Source organism: Somniosus microcephalus, chromosome 25 (genome assembly GCF_052327205.1).
Source record: "Somniosus microcephalus isolate GS21.2 chromosome 25, FLI_Smic_1.0, whole genome shotgun sequence".
In the NCBI taxonomy this organism is placed as follows: Eukaryota; Metazoa; Chordata; class Chondrichthyes; order Squaliformes; family Somniosidae; genus Somniosus; species Somniosus microcephalus.
This window is the reverse complement of record NC_141011.1, coordinates 39,223,633-39,238,922: the sequence shown is the minus strand read 5'-3', so window position 1 is coordinate 39,238,922 and position 15,290 is coordinate 39,223,633. Positions and strand designations below refer to the sequence as shown.

General features: G+C 45.3%; 1 protein-coding gene across 4 annotated transcripts in view; it reads right to left on the bottom strand.

Annotated features, from left to right (window-relative positions):
- The window catches only part of pank4 (pantothenate kinase 4 (inactive)), a 71,714-nt gene extending 65,063 nt beyond the window's left edge, over positions 1-6,651 (bottom strand). For all 4 annotated transcript variants that reach the window (XR_015073539.1, XM_085967243.1, XM_085967244.1 and 1 more), the window contains exon 1: positions 6,510-6,651. Coding sequence is in view for 3 of the 4 variants with exons in the window: in XM_085967243.1 (XP_085823369.1) it covers positions 6,510-6,651 (142 nt within the window). In the remaining variant the exon portion in view is untranslated. The remainder of the gene's footprint in view (positions 1-6,509) is intronic.
- Positions 6,652-15,290: the final 8,639 nt, after the last annotated feature.

Here is a 15,290-nt window from a genome sequence, read left to right as displayed (position 1 = left end):
ATAGGCTCTTTTATGTCCACCTGAGAGGGCAGACGGGCCTCGGTTTAACGCCTCATCGAAAAGACGGCACCTCTGACAGTGCAGCACTGCACTGGAGTGTCAGCCTAGCTTTATGTGCTCAAGTCCCTGGAGTGGGACTTGAACCCACAACCTTCTGACTCAGAGGCGAGGGTGCTGCCCACTGAGCCACAGCTGATTAATGGAATAATAGAATGGCTGCATTGTATAAATATTGTAAGAAGTGGGTTACTGGCATCGTTTCATAGAGTCATAGTCATAATGGCACAGAAGGATGCAATTCGGACCATCGAGTCCATGCCGGCTCTCTATAGAGCAATCCAGTCAGTCCCATTCCCCCGCTCTATCCCTGTAGCCCTGCAAGTTTATTGCCCTCAAGTGCCTATCCAGTCTCCCCTTGAAAACACTGAGTGTCTCCGCTTCCACCACTTCCGTCGGCAGCGAGTTCCAGGTCCTCGCCACTCGCAGTGTAAAAATTATTTTCCTCACGTCCCCCCTGTATCTCTTGCCCAAAACCTTAAATCTGTGTCCCCTAGTTTTTGTACTGTCAACTAGTGGGAACAGCCTTTCCTCGTCTAGCCTATCCAAACCCGTCATAATCTTGTACACCTCTATCAAATCACCCCTCAACCTCCTTTGCTCGAATGAAAACAAATCCAGCTTCTCCAACCTGTCCTTGTAGCTAAGATCCCCCATTCCCGGAACCATTCTGGTAAATCTCCTCTGCACCCTCTCAAGGGCCTTCACATCCTTCCTAAAGTGTGGTGACCAGAACTGGACGCAATACTCCAGTTGTAGCCTAACCAGCGCTTTATAAAGGTTCAGCATAACTTCTCTACTTTTGTACTCAATACCTCTATTTATGAAACCCAAGATCCCATATGCTTTGTTAACCACTCTGTCAATATGTCCTGCCACCTTCAGGGACCTATGCACATTAACTCCCAGGTCCCGCTGTCCCTGCACACTCCTTTAAACTGTGCCATTAAGTGTATATTGCCTCTCCCTGTTCCTTCTCCCAAAATGCATCACCTCACACTTCTCTGTATTAAATCCCTTCTGCCACTTGTCTGTCCATTCTGCTAGCCTTTCTATGTCCTGTTGCAGTCGATTGATATCATCGCTGTTTGCCACACCCCCAAGTGTCATCACCAAATTTAGAAATCTACTTTGTATTCCAATATCCAGGTCATTTATATACATCAATAAAAGCAGTGGCCCCAGCACTGACCCTTGGGGAACCCCACTGTCTACCATCCTCCAGTCTGAAAAACAGCCATTTACCACAACTCACTGTTTTCTGTCCTTAAGCCAATCCCTTATCCAAGCTGCCACTGACCCACCTATTCCATGAGCCTCAATTTTGTTAACCAGCCTTCTATGTGGTACTTTGTCAAATGCCTTCCGAAAATCCATGTAGACAACATCCATTGCATTCCCTTCATCAATCCTCTCTGTTACTTCATCAAAAAATTCAATTAGATTAGTCAAACACAATCTTCCTTTTACAAACCCGCGTTGGCTCTCCTTAATGAGCTTAAACCTCTCCAAGTGCCCGTTAATTTTTTCCATGATTATTGTTTCTAAAACTTTACCCACCACTGATGTTAAACTGACAGGCCTGTAGTTACTAGGATTGTCCTTACACCCTTTCTTGAACAATAGTGTCACATTTGCCACTTTCCAATCCTCAGGCACCTCCCCCGTATCTAGGGAAGATTGGAAAATTATGGCAAGCCCTTCTGCTATCTCCTCCCCCAATTCCCTTTGCAACCTGGGATGCAAGGCATCTGGACCAGGCGACTTGTCCACTCTAAGAATACCCAGCCTTTCTAGTACATCCTGTATCAATTTTCACCCCTTCCATTGCTTCTACCTTTTCCACTTCTACCAATATTTTGTCAACATCCATCTCCTTAGTAAACACCGATACAAAGTACAAAAGCAAAATACTGCAGATGCTGAAATAAAAACAGAAAATGCTGGAGAAACTCAGCAGGTCAGGCAGCATCTGTGGAGAGAGAAACAGAGTTAACGTTTCAGGTCGATGACCCTTTGTCAGACTTGAGGTATATGGGAATTAATGGGGTCAGGGGTTCAAACTCTATTTGGGGCTCCTGAGGGTCTCTCATATTCTCTCTTTGCCAATCTTATTTTCATCTTCACTTCCCCTCTCAACTTATTGTATTTGGTCTGGTTCTCCCTTGAAGAATTCACCTGATATGCATCATACGCCCTCTTTTTTGGTTCATCATCTTCTCTATCTCCCTCGTCATCCAAGGAGCCCTTGCTTTGGTTCCCTTACCCTTCCCTCTTGTTGGAACGTACCTAGCCTGTACTTGGAACATCACTTCCTTAAAGATCACCTATTGTTCCATTACAGTTTTTCCTGTCAGTCTTTGGTTCCGTTTTACCGTGGCTAAATCCTTTCGCATCCCATTGAAGTTCGCCCTATTCCAGTTTAGTTCCACTCTCGATTGTTCCTTGCTCCTTTTCTAGTACCTTTTTCTATATGAAAAAGCAAAAAATGCTGGAAATATACAGTAGGTTAGTCAGCATCTGTGAAGAGAAACGACTGGTTGGGATGGTCCACATGTGCCGTTCATCACAACAGGTACACACCTGGGACCTCACAATCCATCTTTTCCCATTACAGGTGCTGACTGGCCTGCTGTGCATTTCTAGCACGTTTGGTTTTTATTTTGAGTTCCAGCCTTTGTGTCTTTTTTTCCTTTTTCTTTCTCTGTGCCTGCTTTGTTCGGTTGTTACCACTCTCCTCTCGGAGTCATCGGTTGTGGGTTGAAGTCCCCGCTTCAGTGCTTGATCACATAATCTAGGCTGATGTTGTGTTGCAGTCCCGAGGGAGTGCTGCATGGTCGGTAGTGAGACCCTTTGGACGAGATGTTACACCAGGCTGGCTGCTTATTCTGGTGTTGGGGATGATAGTTACAAGTTCTCATAGCAGTTTTTGAAGAAGGGCAGGGAGCACTTTCCATGTCCTGACCAGCATTACTCCCGCAACCAGAAACAGATTAACTAGCCATTCACCGTATTGCTATTTGGTGGGATCGCGCTGTGTGCAAATAGATTGTGGAGTTTGTCTAGCTAACAATCGCTACGCTTAAATATATTAAATTGCGTGTGAAATACTTTGAAACATTTGAGAGGTGTAATAAGATACTATGCAAATGCAACTCTTTTTCATGTGAAGTAAGATTTAAAAATGAGCGTAACAGGGCACGTTTAGTAGAACGCAATTGCGGCAGCAAAATGTGTAAAGATGAAATGTACTAATTATCCTATGTTTAATTGCAGAAATGACCATACCAGTTTAGAAAGATGAAACTTACAAAAAAGAGACACTGACATAACCCTTTTCTGGAAAAACAAAACTTAATAGTGGTCAAGAGAGAGAATGACTCGCTTCTCAGAAATCACATGACCTGATGACTCATTTCCAAGAAATCAGAGGGTGCACAGGCCCCTGCAGTGAAAAGTGAAACTTATGTTATAGGCTACCTTGTTTAAGTTAGACACACCTAGTTAGTGATTAATGTATAGACTTTTAAATCGATTGGACCTCTGGAGTAGGAGGTCTCGGAAAATGTGTATAACTGTGTGAACCTCAAGAGGTTCAGTGGAGTCGGAGCCTTGTGTTGGGACGCAAGAGCCATAGCTCCCCAGGCCTGAATAAACCGTTTTGACTTCAATTATTGGGTCTGTCTTTCTTACAACAAGCCAGTGTCGTCGACCTTGTATATCACTTGGTCCGCACTTTGGGGGCTTACATCACATGTTATCATGAGAATAAGCACAATGTGCTGTATTGCTAACTGAAGAATTAAAGAGATAGCAGTGATGTGGCACATTATGACTTGGACAGCGATTAAGTTTTGCATAGTTTGCGGTTTTTGTTCGTTTGGTAACTGGTCTTGCAGGGCTTCTAGAAGCAGGTTCTCCTGGTTGCTATAGATCAATGTTTATTGTGTGGGGTGTAGTGTGATAGCCAAGTGGTAGCACCCTTGCCTCGGAGTCAGAAGGTAGTAGACCGACACTCCAGCGCTGCACTGGCGAGGGTGTCATCTTTCGGATGAGATGTCTGCTCTCTCAGGTGGACATAAAAGATCCCATGGCACTATTTCGAAGAGGAGCAGGGGGAGTTATCCCCGGTGTCCTGGCCAATATTTATCCCTCAACCAACATGACAAAAACAGATTATCTGGTCATTATCACATTGCTGTTTGTGGGACCTTGCTGTGCGCAGATTGGCTGCCGTGTTTCCCACATTACAACAGTGACTCCACTTCAAATAGTACTTCATTGGCAGTAAAGCGCTTTGAGGCGTCCGGTGGTCGGGAAAGGCGCTATATAAATGCAAGTCGTTCTTTCTTTCTTAATTCTCAGGTCAAATTAATGTTGTTGCCAATGGATTTCCTCCATTTCCTTTTATCTATCTATAAGCAACTAGTTGTCTGCATCCACAGTCCAACCAAAATAATGAAAATATAAGGATTTGAAACTCTTACAAAAATTTCCCAGGATCCCAAAGATTTTTAAATTCTGAATATAGACAAAGTCTAAGTACTTTTTTTTTAAAGAAAACCTGAATCAAATTGCTCCATTCCTGGAAATTATAAACTTGAAAACTGTATGTCCTAGTATTGCCTACACTGTGAACACACAATTTTACTAATTGCTGTTATGCTCATTCCTCATTTTTCTATAACAGACAAGCCTTTTATTGGTTTCAAAGTCTGATTTTTTTTTTGCAGTGGGCAATTACACACATTAATCATTAACGATCTCCTAAGGGAAAACATTCAACCACTTATAATGCATTTTTCCCAGTCAATTAAAGTTTTTATAATTTATATTACCAAACATTACTCAAATCAATGTCAGATACAGAAGGGTGGGAAGCGATGGAAAGCAGAGAGCAATAAATCAGGCCACAGTACAATGAATTTTCTTATGAAGTTCACTGGCTATTCCCTTTTGCACAAAACACAAATCCCAACTTCCCAGATGACGCAGGTGGGCAAGGCAATGAGTAGCTTAGCCACAAACACACACGCACATTTGGTCTCTCACCCGTGCTGAGTGATCTAGTCTCAGCCAGGCTAGTAGTAGTGGCATTATATTTGGCTTCAACCATCCTGGATCGAAAGGGGAGAGAAAAAATAAACTGCTAGATATTTCCTCTCTAGAATGCTATTCAGTAATACCAGCCATTTAACAGCCTGGTCAACACTTTGCATCTAATTTCACGAGAGAGGAACTGACACCATATTCCAGCAGAGTCAGTGCCTTTGCAGGGGAAAGAAGGTAAATAAGAAAATTGGTAGAAAAAAAGTACATATTTTCCTTGAATTACTTAGTTTCAAAAAAATTCTAATTCCTATGTTCAGTAACTGAAATCAAGAAATAACAGTAAGTATGTGCAAACTGCCCCCTTCACAAATGGAGCCAAGAATAAACACATTAAGGTCTTAAAGCAACTTGGGACGTTCTATAATAACCTGCATTTATATAGCGCATTTAACATAGTAAAACGTCCCAAGGCACTTCAAAGGAGCAGTTATCAAACAAAATTTGACACCAAGCCACAAAGAGATATTAGGACAGATGGCCAAAAACTTGGTCATAAAGGTAAGTTTTAAGAAGTGTCTTAAAGGAGGAGAGATCTCTTAGGACCTGGACGGCTGATGTTACAACCGCCAATGGTGGAGCAAAGTAAATCTGGGAAGCGTGAGATTTGGAGGAGTGCAGAGATCTTCGAGGATTGTAGAGCTGGAGGAGCTTACTGAAATAGAGGAGTGAGGCAATGGAGGGATTTGAAAACAAGGATGAGAATTTTAAAATCAAGGCGTTGCTAGACCAGGAGCCAATGTAGGTCAGCAAGCACATGGGTGAACAGGACTTGGTGCGAGTTAGGATAGGGACAGCAGAGTTTTGGATGAGCTCAAGTATACTGATGGCGCAAGGTGGCAGGCCGTCCAGCAGAGAACTGGAATAGTCCAGTCTAGAGGTCGACGTTAAAAGTGCTGTATAAATGCAAGCTACTGTTAGACTGACCGATTAACCTTCTAAAATGACTAGCTCCCTGATAAATACCAATCACGTATTGAAGGATGGTCAGAATGCAATACATACTCCTCCACACTGACTGTGCACTTATTTCACTAGCTATAAACAACTGTGCAGGATTGTGTACTTTTCGATCCAGAGTGGGCTGTCGGAGCGATGCCTGATGGGAGTTGTAGTTTTGCTGTTCGTGCTTTTGAACGTCAAACAACCAGCGGCGTCCGCCTTGAGAACTACAACTCCCGGGGGGCGCTGCAGCATGCCGAGCATGCGCATTGCGCCCCGTCCACTTTTCCTTTTTCCCCTTCCTCTCCCTCCTCCCAATCCTCTCAGGCCAAACAGTTCCCTGGCCCTTATCACCCGCCCCTCACTCTCAGCACCGCCGCCTCGCATAGTTCTCTGCCTACCTATGTCGATAGCGAAGCTCTTGGCATTCTCCAGGTTGCGGAATATCTCGTCGGGCGGCAGGGTGATGCTTTTGTCCAGGCCGTCCCGCACCGAGCGGGACGTTCGAACGCCCCCGTCCGCCTTCGTGCAATCTACCGCCATCGCCGTTCCCACAGCACCGCACGTCAGACGCATCCGCACAGCGACGTCGGTGACGCCGCACGCAATGCCAGGCCATTACATCATCTGCTAAAGTTGCTCATGCAGAGGCTTTGCTGGAATTGTGACACATTCCCGCAGACCCCCTGTAAAATTGTACACACAACTAGGGGCCTCTGTAAATACTGACACACTCCTGCAGACCCCCTGTAAAATTATACACACAACTAGGGGCCTCTGTCAATACTGACACACTCCCGCAGACCCCCTGTAAAATTATACACACAACTAGGGGCCTCTGTAAATACTGACACACTTCCTCAGACCCCCTGTAAAATTATACACACAACTAGGGGCCTCTGTCAATACTGACACACTTCCTCAGACCCCCTGTAAAATTATACACACAGCTAGGGGCCTCTGTCAATACTGACACACTTCCTCAGACCCACTTTAAAATTGTACACACAACTAGGGGCCTCTGTCAATACTGACACACTCCCGCAGACCCCCTGTAAAATTATACACACAACTAAAGACCTCTGTCAATACTGACACACTCCCGCAGACCCCCTGTAAAACAACTAGGGATAGTAAATTTTTCTTATTCATTCATGGGATGTGGGCATCGCTGGCAAGGCAAGCATTTATGGGAGTGATTATTTTCACGGTGTTCTGGTCCCTCTGCGCATGCACCCATTTTGGGGCACCTGAAAACCCTCTGAGGAACCTGAAGCCATTGTGGTACCGTGCATGCGTACCCGACGAATAAGCTTCCTGCAATTTTCCATCTATTAGTCAGTCTTTTGTTCTCAGTTCTATTGAATATGATTGTGGGGGGGGGGGGCGGCGGGAGGTATTGTCCGCCAGAGATTCCACTCCTGATTAATATCCAGGAACGCCTGCTAAAAAGTGAGTGGCTGTCAGTTGAGAACAGGATCAGGCTTGGCTGTGATGCTACACTCACCTACCATCAGTTTAAGTAGACTGTCATTCACTCATTTCTCCCCACCTAGTCTCAGGGGTATTTAGGCCAATTGGAGCAACCCCCGTACTGCCCTTCGACAACATCAACCAAACAAATGGCGTCAAGTTCTGCATGTGCACTGACGACACCCAGTTCTACCTCTCCACCGCCTCGCTCAAACCCTCCACTGTTGTCAGACTGTTTGTCCAACATCCAGTCCTGGATGAGCTGTAATTTCCTCCAGTTAACCATCGGGAAAGATCAAAGCCAATGTCTTCAGTGGCCCCCATCCTCCCACCCCCAAGCTCTGTTCCCTCGCCACTGATTTAGTCACCCTCCCCAGCCACTGTTTCTGGCTGAATCAGATTCTTCGCAACCTTTGCGTCCTATTTGACCCCAAGCTGAGCTTCTGACCCCATACCCTGTAACATTGCACTTCTCTGCCACTGCCTCAGCTGCAGAAACCCTCAGCCATGCTTTTGTTACCTCCAGACTCGACTATTCAAATGCTCTCCTGGTCGTTCTCCCATCTTCCACATTCCATGAACTCGAACCCTTCAAAAACTCTGCTGCCCGTATCCTAACCTGCACTAAATCCCATTCACCCATCGCCCTGTGCTCGCTGACCTATGTTGGCTCCCGGTCCCCCAACACCCCCAATTTAAAATTCTCATTCTCATTTTCAAAACCCTTCTTGGCCTCTCCCCTCCCTATCTTCGTGATCTCCTCCAGAGCTACAGCCCTTTGAGAACTCTGTGTTCCTCCAACTCTGGCCTCTTACGCATCCCCCACTTCCTTCGCCCCACCATTGGCGGCCGTGCCTTCGGCTCTCTGGGCCTTACGCTCTGGAATTCCCTCCCTAAACTTCTCTGGCTCTCCACCTCTCCCTCTCTCTCCCTCCCTTTAAGACTCTCCTGTAAACCTATCTCTTTGGTCTTTCAGCTGACACGTTAAACCTAGGTCCAGTCTGCCCTCTCAGGTTGATATACAAAATCCCAAAGCATTCTTTGAAGAATGTTCTCCCGGTGTCCTGACCAACATTTATCCCTTAGCCATACAACAAATGATTTGGCCATTTATTTCATTGCTGTCTGTGAGACCTTGCAGTTTTCAAATTGTCATTCCGCATTTTCTAAATTACAACAGTGACTGCAATTCAACAGACTTCATTGACTGTAAAGCACTTTGGGACATTCTGATTTCATGAAAGGAACGATATAAATGAAAGTTCTTTCTTTCTTTGGTCAAGCTTTTAGTCGCCCCTCTTTAACATCTCTTTCTTTGGTTCAGTGTCAATGTTTGTCTGATTACGCTTCAGTGAAGCACCTTGGGACATTTTCCTATGTTAAAGATGTTATAAAAATGCAAGTTGTTGTTATTGTCCTACAGTGACTACACTTCAAAAAGTCCTTCATTGGCTGTAAAGCACTTTGGAATGTCCGGTGGTCATGAAAGGCGCTATATAAATGCAAGTCTTTTTATTGGTGAGAAGAGCTAACTCGGTACACATCCGATTCCTTTGAATTTTTCTGTTGTACAAAAACCAACATTTGCATGAGCTTCATTACATTCTGTTGTGATACCCGATTGGAGTACACTGTTATACTGTCACTTTTGCATTGTTCCAAAAGTAACTCCAGAAGGATATGGTGATGGGGTGAGAGGAAGAGGGGTGGGAGGAGGCTGGTGTGGAGCATAAACACCGGCATGGACCTGCTGGTCTGAATGGCCTGTTTCTGTGCTGTAAATACTAAGAACATAAGAAATAGGAGCAGGAGTAGGCCAATCGGCCCCTCGAGCCTGCTCCGCCATTCAATAAGATCATGGCTGATCTGATCCTAACCGCCAATCCACTATCACAGAACCATATCCTGAATCTAACAGAATTAGACACACGAAATAGGAGCAGGATCAGGCTACACGGCCCCTGGGCCCGCTCCGCTACCCACAGGGCCATGACCGATCTGAACCTAGACTCATGTCCAAATTCCTGCCCGCTCCCCGTAACCCTTAATTCCCTTTACTTCTAGGAAACTGTCTATTTCTGTTTTAAATTTATGTAATGATGTAGCTTCTACAGCTTTTTGGGGCAGCATATTCCATGGACCTATCACCCTCTGAGTGAAGTAGTTCCTCCTCATCTCAGTTTTGAAAGAGCAGCCCCTTATTCTAAGACTATGCCCCCTAGTTCTAGTTTCACCCATCATCGGGAACATCTTCCCCGCATCCACCCGATCCAACCCCTTCACAATCTTATATGTTTCAATAAGATCGCCTCTCATTCTTCTGAACTCCAATGAGTAGAGTCCCAATCTACTCAACCTCTCCTCATATGTCCATCCCCTCATCCCCGGGATTAACCGAGTGAACCTTCTTTGTACTGACTCGAGAGCAAGTATGTCCTTTCTTAAGTATGGACACCAAAACTGTACGCAGTATTCCAGGTGCGGTCTCACCAATACCTTGTACAACTGAAGCAATACCTCCCTATTTTTATATTCTATCCCCCTAGCAATGAAAGCCAACATTCCATTGGCCTTCTTAATCACTTGCTGCACCTGCATACTAACCTTTTGAGTTTCGTGCACCAGGACCCCCAGATCCCTTTGTACTACAGTACTTTCCAGTTTCTTGCCATTAAGATAATAACTTGCTCTATGATTTTTCCTGCCAAAGTGCATAACCTCACACTTTCCAGTATTGTATTCCATCTGCCAAATCTCTGCCCACTTACTTAGCCTGTCTATGTCCCCTTGCAGGTTTTTTATGTCCTCCTCACTCACTACTTTCCCTCCCATCTTAGTATCATCTGCAAACTTTGATATGTTACACTCGGTCCCCTCCTCCAAATCGTTAATATAGATTGTAAAGAGTTGGGGACCCAACACTGACCCCTGCGGAACACCACTAGTTACTGATTGCCAGTCTGAGAATGAACCATTTATCCCAACTCTCTGCCTTCTGTTAGATAGCCAATCCTCTATCCATGCCAGAATATTACCCCCAATCCTGTGATTTTTTATCTTAAGCAATAATCTTTTGTGTGGCACCTTGTCAAATGCCTTTTGGAAGTCTAAATACACTACGTCCACTGGTTCCCCTTTATCCACCCTATATGTTACTTCCTCAAAGAACTCCAGCAAATTTGTCAAACATGACTTCCCCTTCATAAAACCATGCTGACTTTGTCCTATTAAATTATGATTATCCAAATGTCCTGTTACTGTCTCCTTAATAATGGACTCCAAAATTTTACCTACCACAGATGTTAGGCTAACCGGTCTATAGTTTCCAGCCAGCCCTGTCTACTATGTCCTGATTGGACTCCAGAGCGCAACTCCAGAGCCAGAGTACCATAGGGAGGACATTTCACACCACTTGGACATGACACCACGTGAGGTATAACTCCAGTCCAATAGCAAACCAGGTTTAAAAAATGCTCAATGATATAAATTCAAGCAGTTTCTTGGAGGGCAGGGATGCTTCCCACATGCTCAGGAGGGTGCAGATTCACAGCCTGTGATATAAATAGGAGTTAATGGCTTATGAACAGCTCTCTGCACCAACTGATCTCATTATAAAAAGAGCCTAACATCGAAAAAATATCCCCAAACACTGCAATCTATTAATGATTAATAGGATTACGTTTCAGCCTCTTCATCTGTCAACATATTGTGTTAAATGTTTTTTTAAATCTTCTTTCAATTGTAAATGTTTGAAACACAAGAGTGGGAGAGCATTTTCACCTTCATTCTAAAGACTCTTCAGACTCTTGTTTAATTTTCTCCAGCAGATGTTTGCCAGATTAAACCCACAACAATGGCAAAGAGCTTGTGTTGAAGAATGAAGTTGATCCTGCTTTTGTCAGTCCTTTAGCACAAGAGGCTCGCAATGAGCTATTTGTCCCGGGCGATGGCCATAAACTCACTGCTGCCTCTTCACAAACTCCTTTCAACTCTTAGCCTGAACTCAATGTGATGTTAATGCGGCTCATTGGGGCTTTCTCGGCTATTCATTCCCCCCATCGACCTTTTATGTCTCAAATCAAACTCGAGTGACTTAAACAAGCTCCAGAAGAGTCCATCGAGGTTGTCTTTGGTCTTGAGTTCTTTCAAAGGCCTGTCGCGTGCCAAACCCCCTCTCAAGCCGCTCCCAAAACTGACTTCAGTTTACCACTTCGGGATATTTCTCGCAGTATCGAATCGATTTTTCAGAGATGCTCCCACATTTATTGTGCGGCCGGAGCTGGCGACTTGTCTCTCTCTGTGGGCACGGAATTGGCGCTGTGTGAACTCAATGAGACGGAGGCGTTTCTGCGATTTTCTTCGCTGTGAGGTGCCGTCCTGGCTGAAGGCCGCTGTCAGAGACGGGCTCCCATTTAATATGATAAACAGGAGGCCCCGGGGATTCGCTCCAGCTTAGCAAATCGCTCCTTAAAGAACACCTAAAAAGATTTCATGGGGTGTATAAAGATTCACTTGTAGTTCTTTAAAAAAAAATTGCTGACATATATATATTTGTCACGAACTCCTTAAAATAAAGCTATCGGATGCTTCTAGAATCGTAGAATGATACAGCACAGAAGCAGGCCATTCGGCCCGTCGTGTCTGTGCCGGCTCTTTGAAAGAGCGCTCCAATTAGTCCCACTCCCCTGCTCTTTCCCCATAGCCCTGCAAATGTTTCCCCTTCAGGTATTTATCCAATTCCCTTTTGAAAGTCACTATTGAATCTGCTTCCACCACCCTTTCAGGTGGAGAAACATCTCTGCAACATTTAGGCAAGAATTTATCTCTGTATTTTGAACAGGTGTTTGGTTATAATTTCCGTTACAATTTCACTCCATCTCAGAAACACGTGATGATGTATGTGAACCAATTCCTTTAAAAAGTCTATATTTGTACTGGAAAATTGTCTTAAAGATCATCTATTGTATTTAATTACAGAACCTTCAGGAAAATTACATTTTAAACAATTCTTCTGCATTACTGTGATCCCTTCAAGCATCTTAATGGAAGAAATAACATTAATAAACAAATCCTAGTTGGTTCACAATAAGTTGATCTGTAGTAGTTCATCCAGGAACCTCAATTCCTAACTTCCTCATTTTTTTCCTGTATTGTTTATGCCATTGTCTGAGACCCTGTCCCTTTAGGTCCCAAGGGGTGTGGTAGTGTAGTGGTTATGGTACTGGACTCTGAATCCAGAATGTATGAGTTCAGAATCTCTCCACGGCAGTTTGAGAATTTAGATTCATTACTATTAAAAAAATCTTCATTGTAGAAGTGACCATGAAGCTGTGGGATTGATTCACTCATGTCCTTTAGGGAAGGAAGCCAGCCGCCCATATCCATCTGGCCTATATGTGACTCAAGTCCCACATGAATCGGATTGACTCCTAACTGCAGGCAAGCTACTCATTTGTATCAAACCACTACAAAGATTGCAGTGGTTCAAGAAGAAGGCCCACCACTACCTTCTCAGGGCAACTAAGGATACGCAATAAATGCCCCCCTTGGTAGTGACTCCCACATCGCGAGATTGAGTAAAGCCCCAATTTCAGGCTTCTGGTTGGTTTCCGATCTCCTGGACTTCTCTGGGCATTTAGACTACGTTTCTGCTTTGAACTACACCGGGTTACACCTCTACGTTTCTGCAGTGGACTACACTGGATTACACTGTAAGACTTACCTGCTGTGTCTCTATCTCCGCTGCTAAAAGTTGTTTTTTTGTTTAAAAATAACTTTTAAACTGCGGCTGTGTCTCTGCTGAATTGGTTCTACTGGTTTTCCAGCTTTGTTGGCTTCTAGCTAGCAGCTGTTGTTTCACTGGCTGTCCGGTGACTCGTTCTACTTTGCTGTTTGCTGGCTAGTAGTTTTACTTTTTCTCCGCCACTTTGATCTACGGTGACCGACAACTTGCGTCAATTTCGCCATCATCTTTCTGCACCGCTACCGACTCTCATTCCTACGGCAACAACCTCCATCCTCAAACTCTCTACCCTTCAAATAGCTTCTGGACTTCACTCACCTCCTTTGGACAGCGGTTCATCGATGCTCTATACCGGCCCCATCCTGCTTACGTCGGCTTTGTCCCTCCATGGGACCTCTGACTTTGACCCTGGTCTCCCTATTATTGTCTCCAACCTATTTCCTGCTCCCAGGAAATATGTATTGCATTAATTATTACATAACTAGGCCTATGTAAACTGAGCTTTTCCCTGTGTCCATTCACGTGCGCACTTTGGCTGCTGCTCCGGACCCGAGTCGTTCATTTCTTTTTCCATTTTTTCTCTCCCTTTTCCTTTTCTCTCTATCCCTCCCTTACCGCTCTCTCCTGTCGTCATGCCTCCTTTCATCTCTCCTCTCTCGGATACCCTGCCCTCCCAAATCCCTACCCCAATCCTTCATTACTCTTCGACCTTCCTACTCTCCTGCTGCCGTCCCAGGCTTGACTCCCTCTTGGATAAGCCTACAGCTTCCCTCTGGGTCTCTCTTGGCATCCTATGAAGGGCCATCGCTGCCTCCTTACGAGCAGCAACCCCAACTGTCCCATCCTATTCTTTCGCCGACCTTCCCGCCCAGTGCGTCCACTGGGGGCTAATCTTGCCAATCTCCTTCCCGTCCAACTCATCCCTCCCAGCGCTGACCCTGTGGAGGCTGGCAGTGGGTCAGCCATCACCGATCCTCTCCGCATCTCCCTCCAGAACGTCCGTTCACTTGCGAACAAGGCCCATGAGCTTATCGTGGATGATTGCATCGACATGATGGCCCTGATGGAAACTTGGTTGAGGGGTGATGACACTTTACCTTTAAATGAAGCCTCCCCGCCTGGCTATACCTTCTACCACTTGCCACCCCATGGTGGCGGTGTGGCTCTCATCACCAAGTCACACCTTGGTCTGTCCCCCTACTCCTCCGGCACTTTCTCCTCCTCTGAGCATCTCACCTTAGTCCACCCCCTCACCTCTCATTAAAAATTCTCATTCTCTACCACCCACCCAAGTACCATAAAAATTTTATTACTGAGATATCTTCACTGCTTTCCTCCCTCAGCCTCTGCACCGAGCGACTTCTCATCCTCGGTGACTTCAACCTCCACCTCAATTCATCATGCTCTCTCTCCTTTGAGTTCACTAGCCTCCTATCCTCCCTTAATCTCTCCCTCCATGTAAATTCTCCAACCTATATTCACGGCCACCCCCTCAACCTCGCCATCTCTTGTGGCCCTGCTACTTCTATTGTGTCAATTGCAGATAAGGCCATCTCTGACCACTTTCTCGTATCGCTCTCCACCCACATCCCCCTCCCCCCCAACCCCGCCACATCCCAACCCTACTTCCTTCTGTGTCCGCCCCTGGAAAAAAACTCTCTCACAACTCTCTTACAACTACACTTACGAAAACCCAACTTTCCAGCCTTTGGCCCTTCCCTCATCACGACATTTCTGCAGCAACCGATCTGCTCAACCACACCCTTACCACCACCTTTGATGTCCTAGTCCCTATTAAAACAATTACCCTCTCTCACCCTGGCCATTGCCCCTGGTACGGCTCTCATCTTCACTCCCTTAAGTCCAAGGGATGCAGACTTGAATGGATTTGGCGGACAATTGGATAAGCCATTCACTGCCAGATGTGGCTGGGCCACATAAAGCATTATCGGGTCCTGCTCTCATG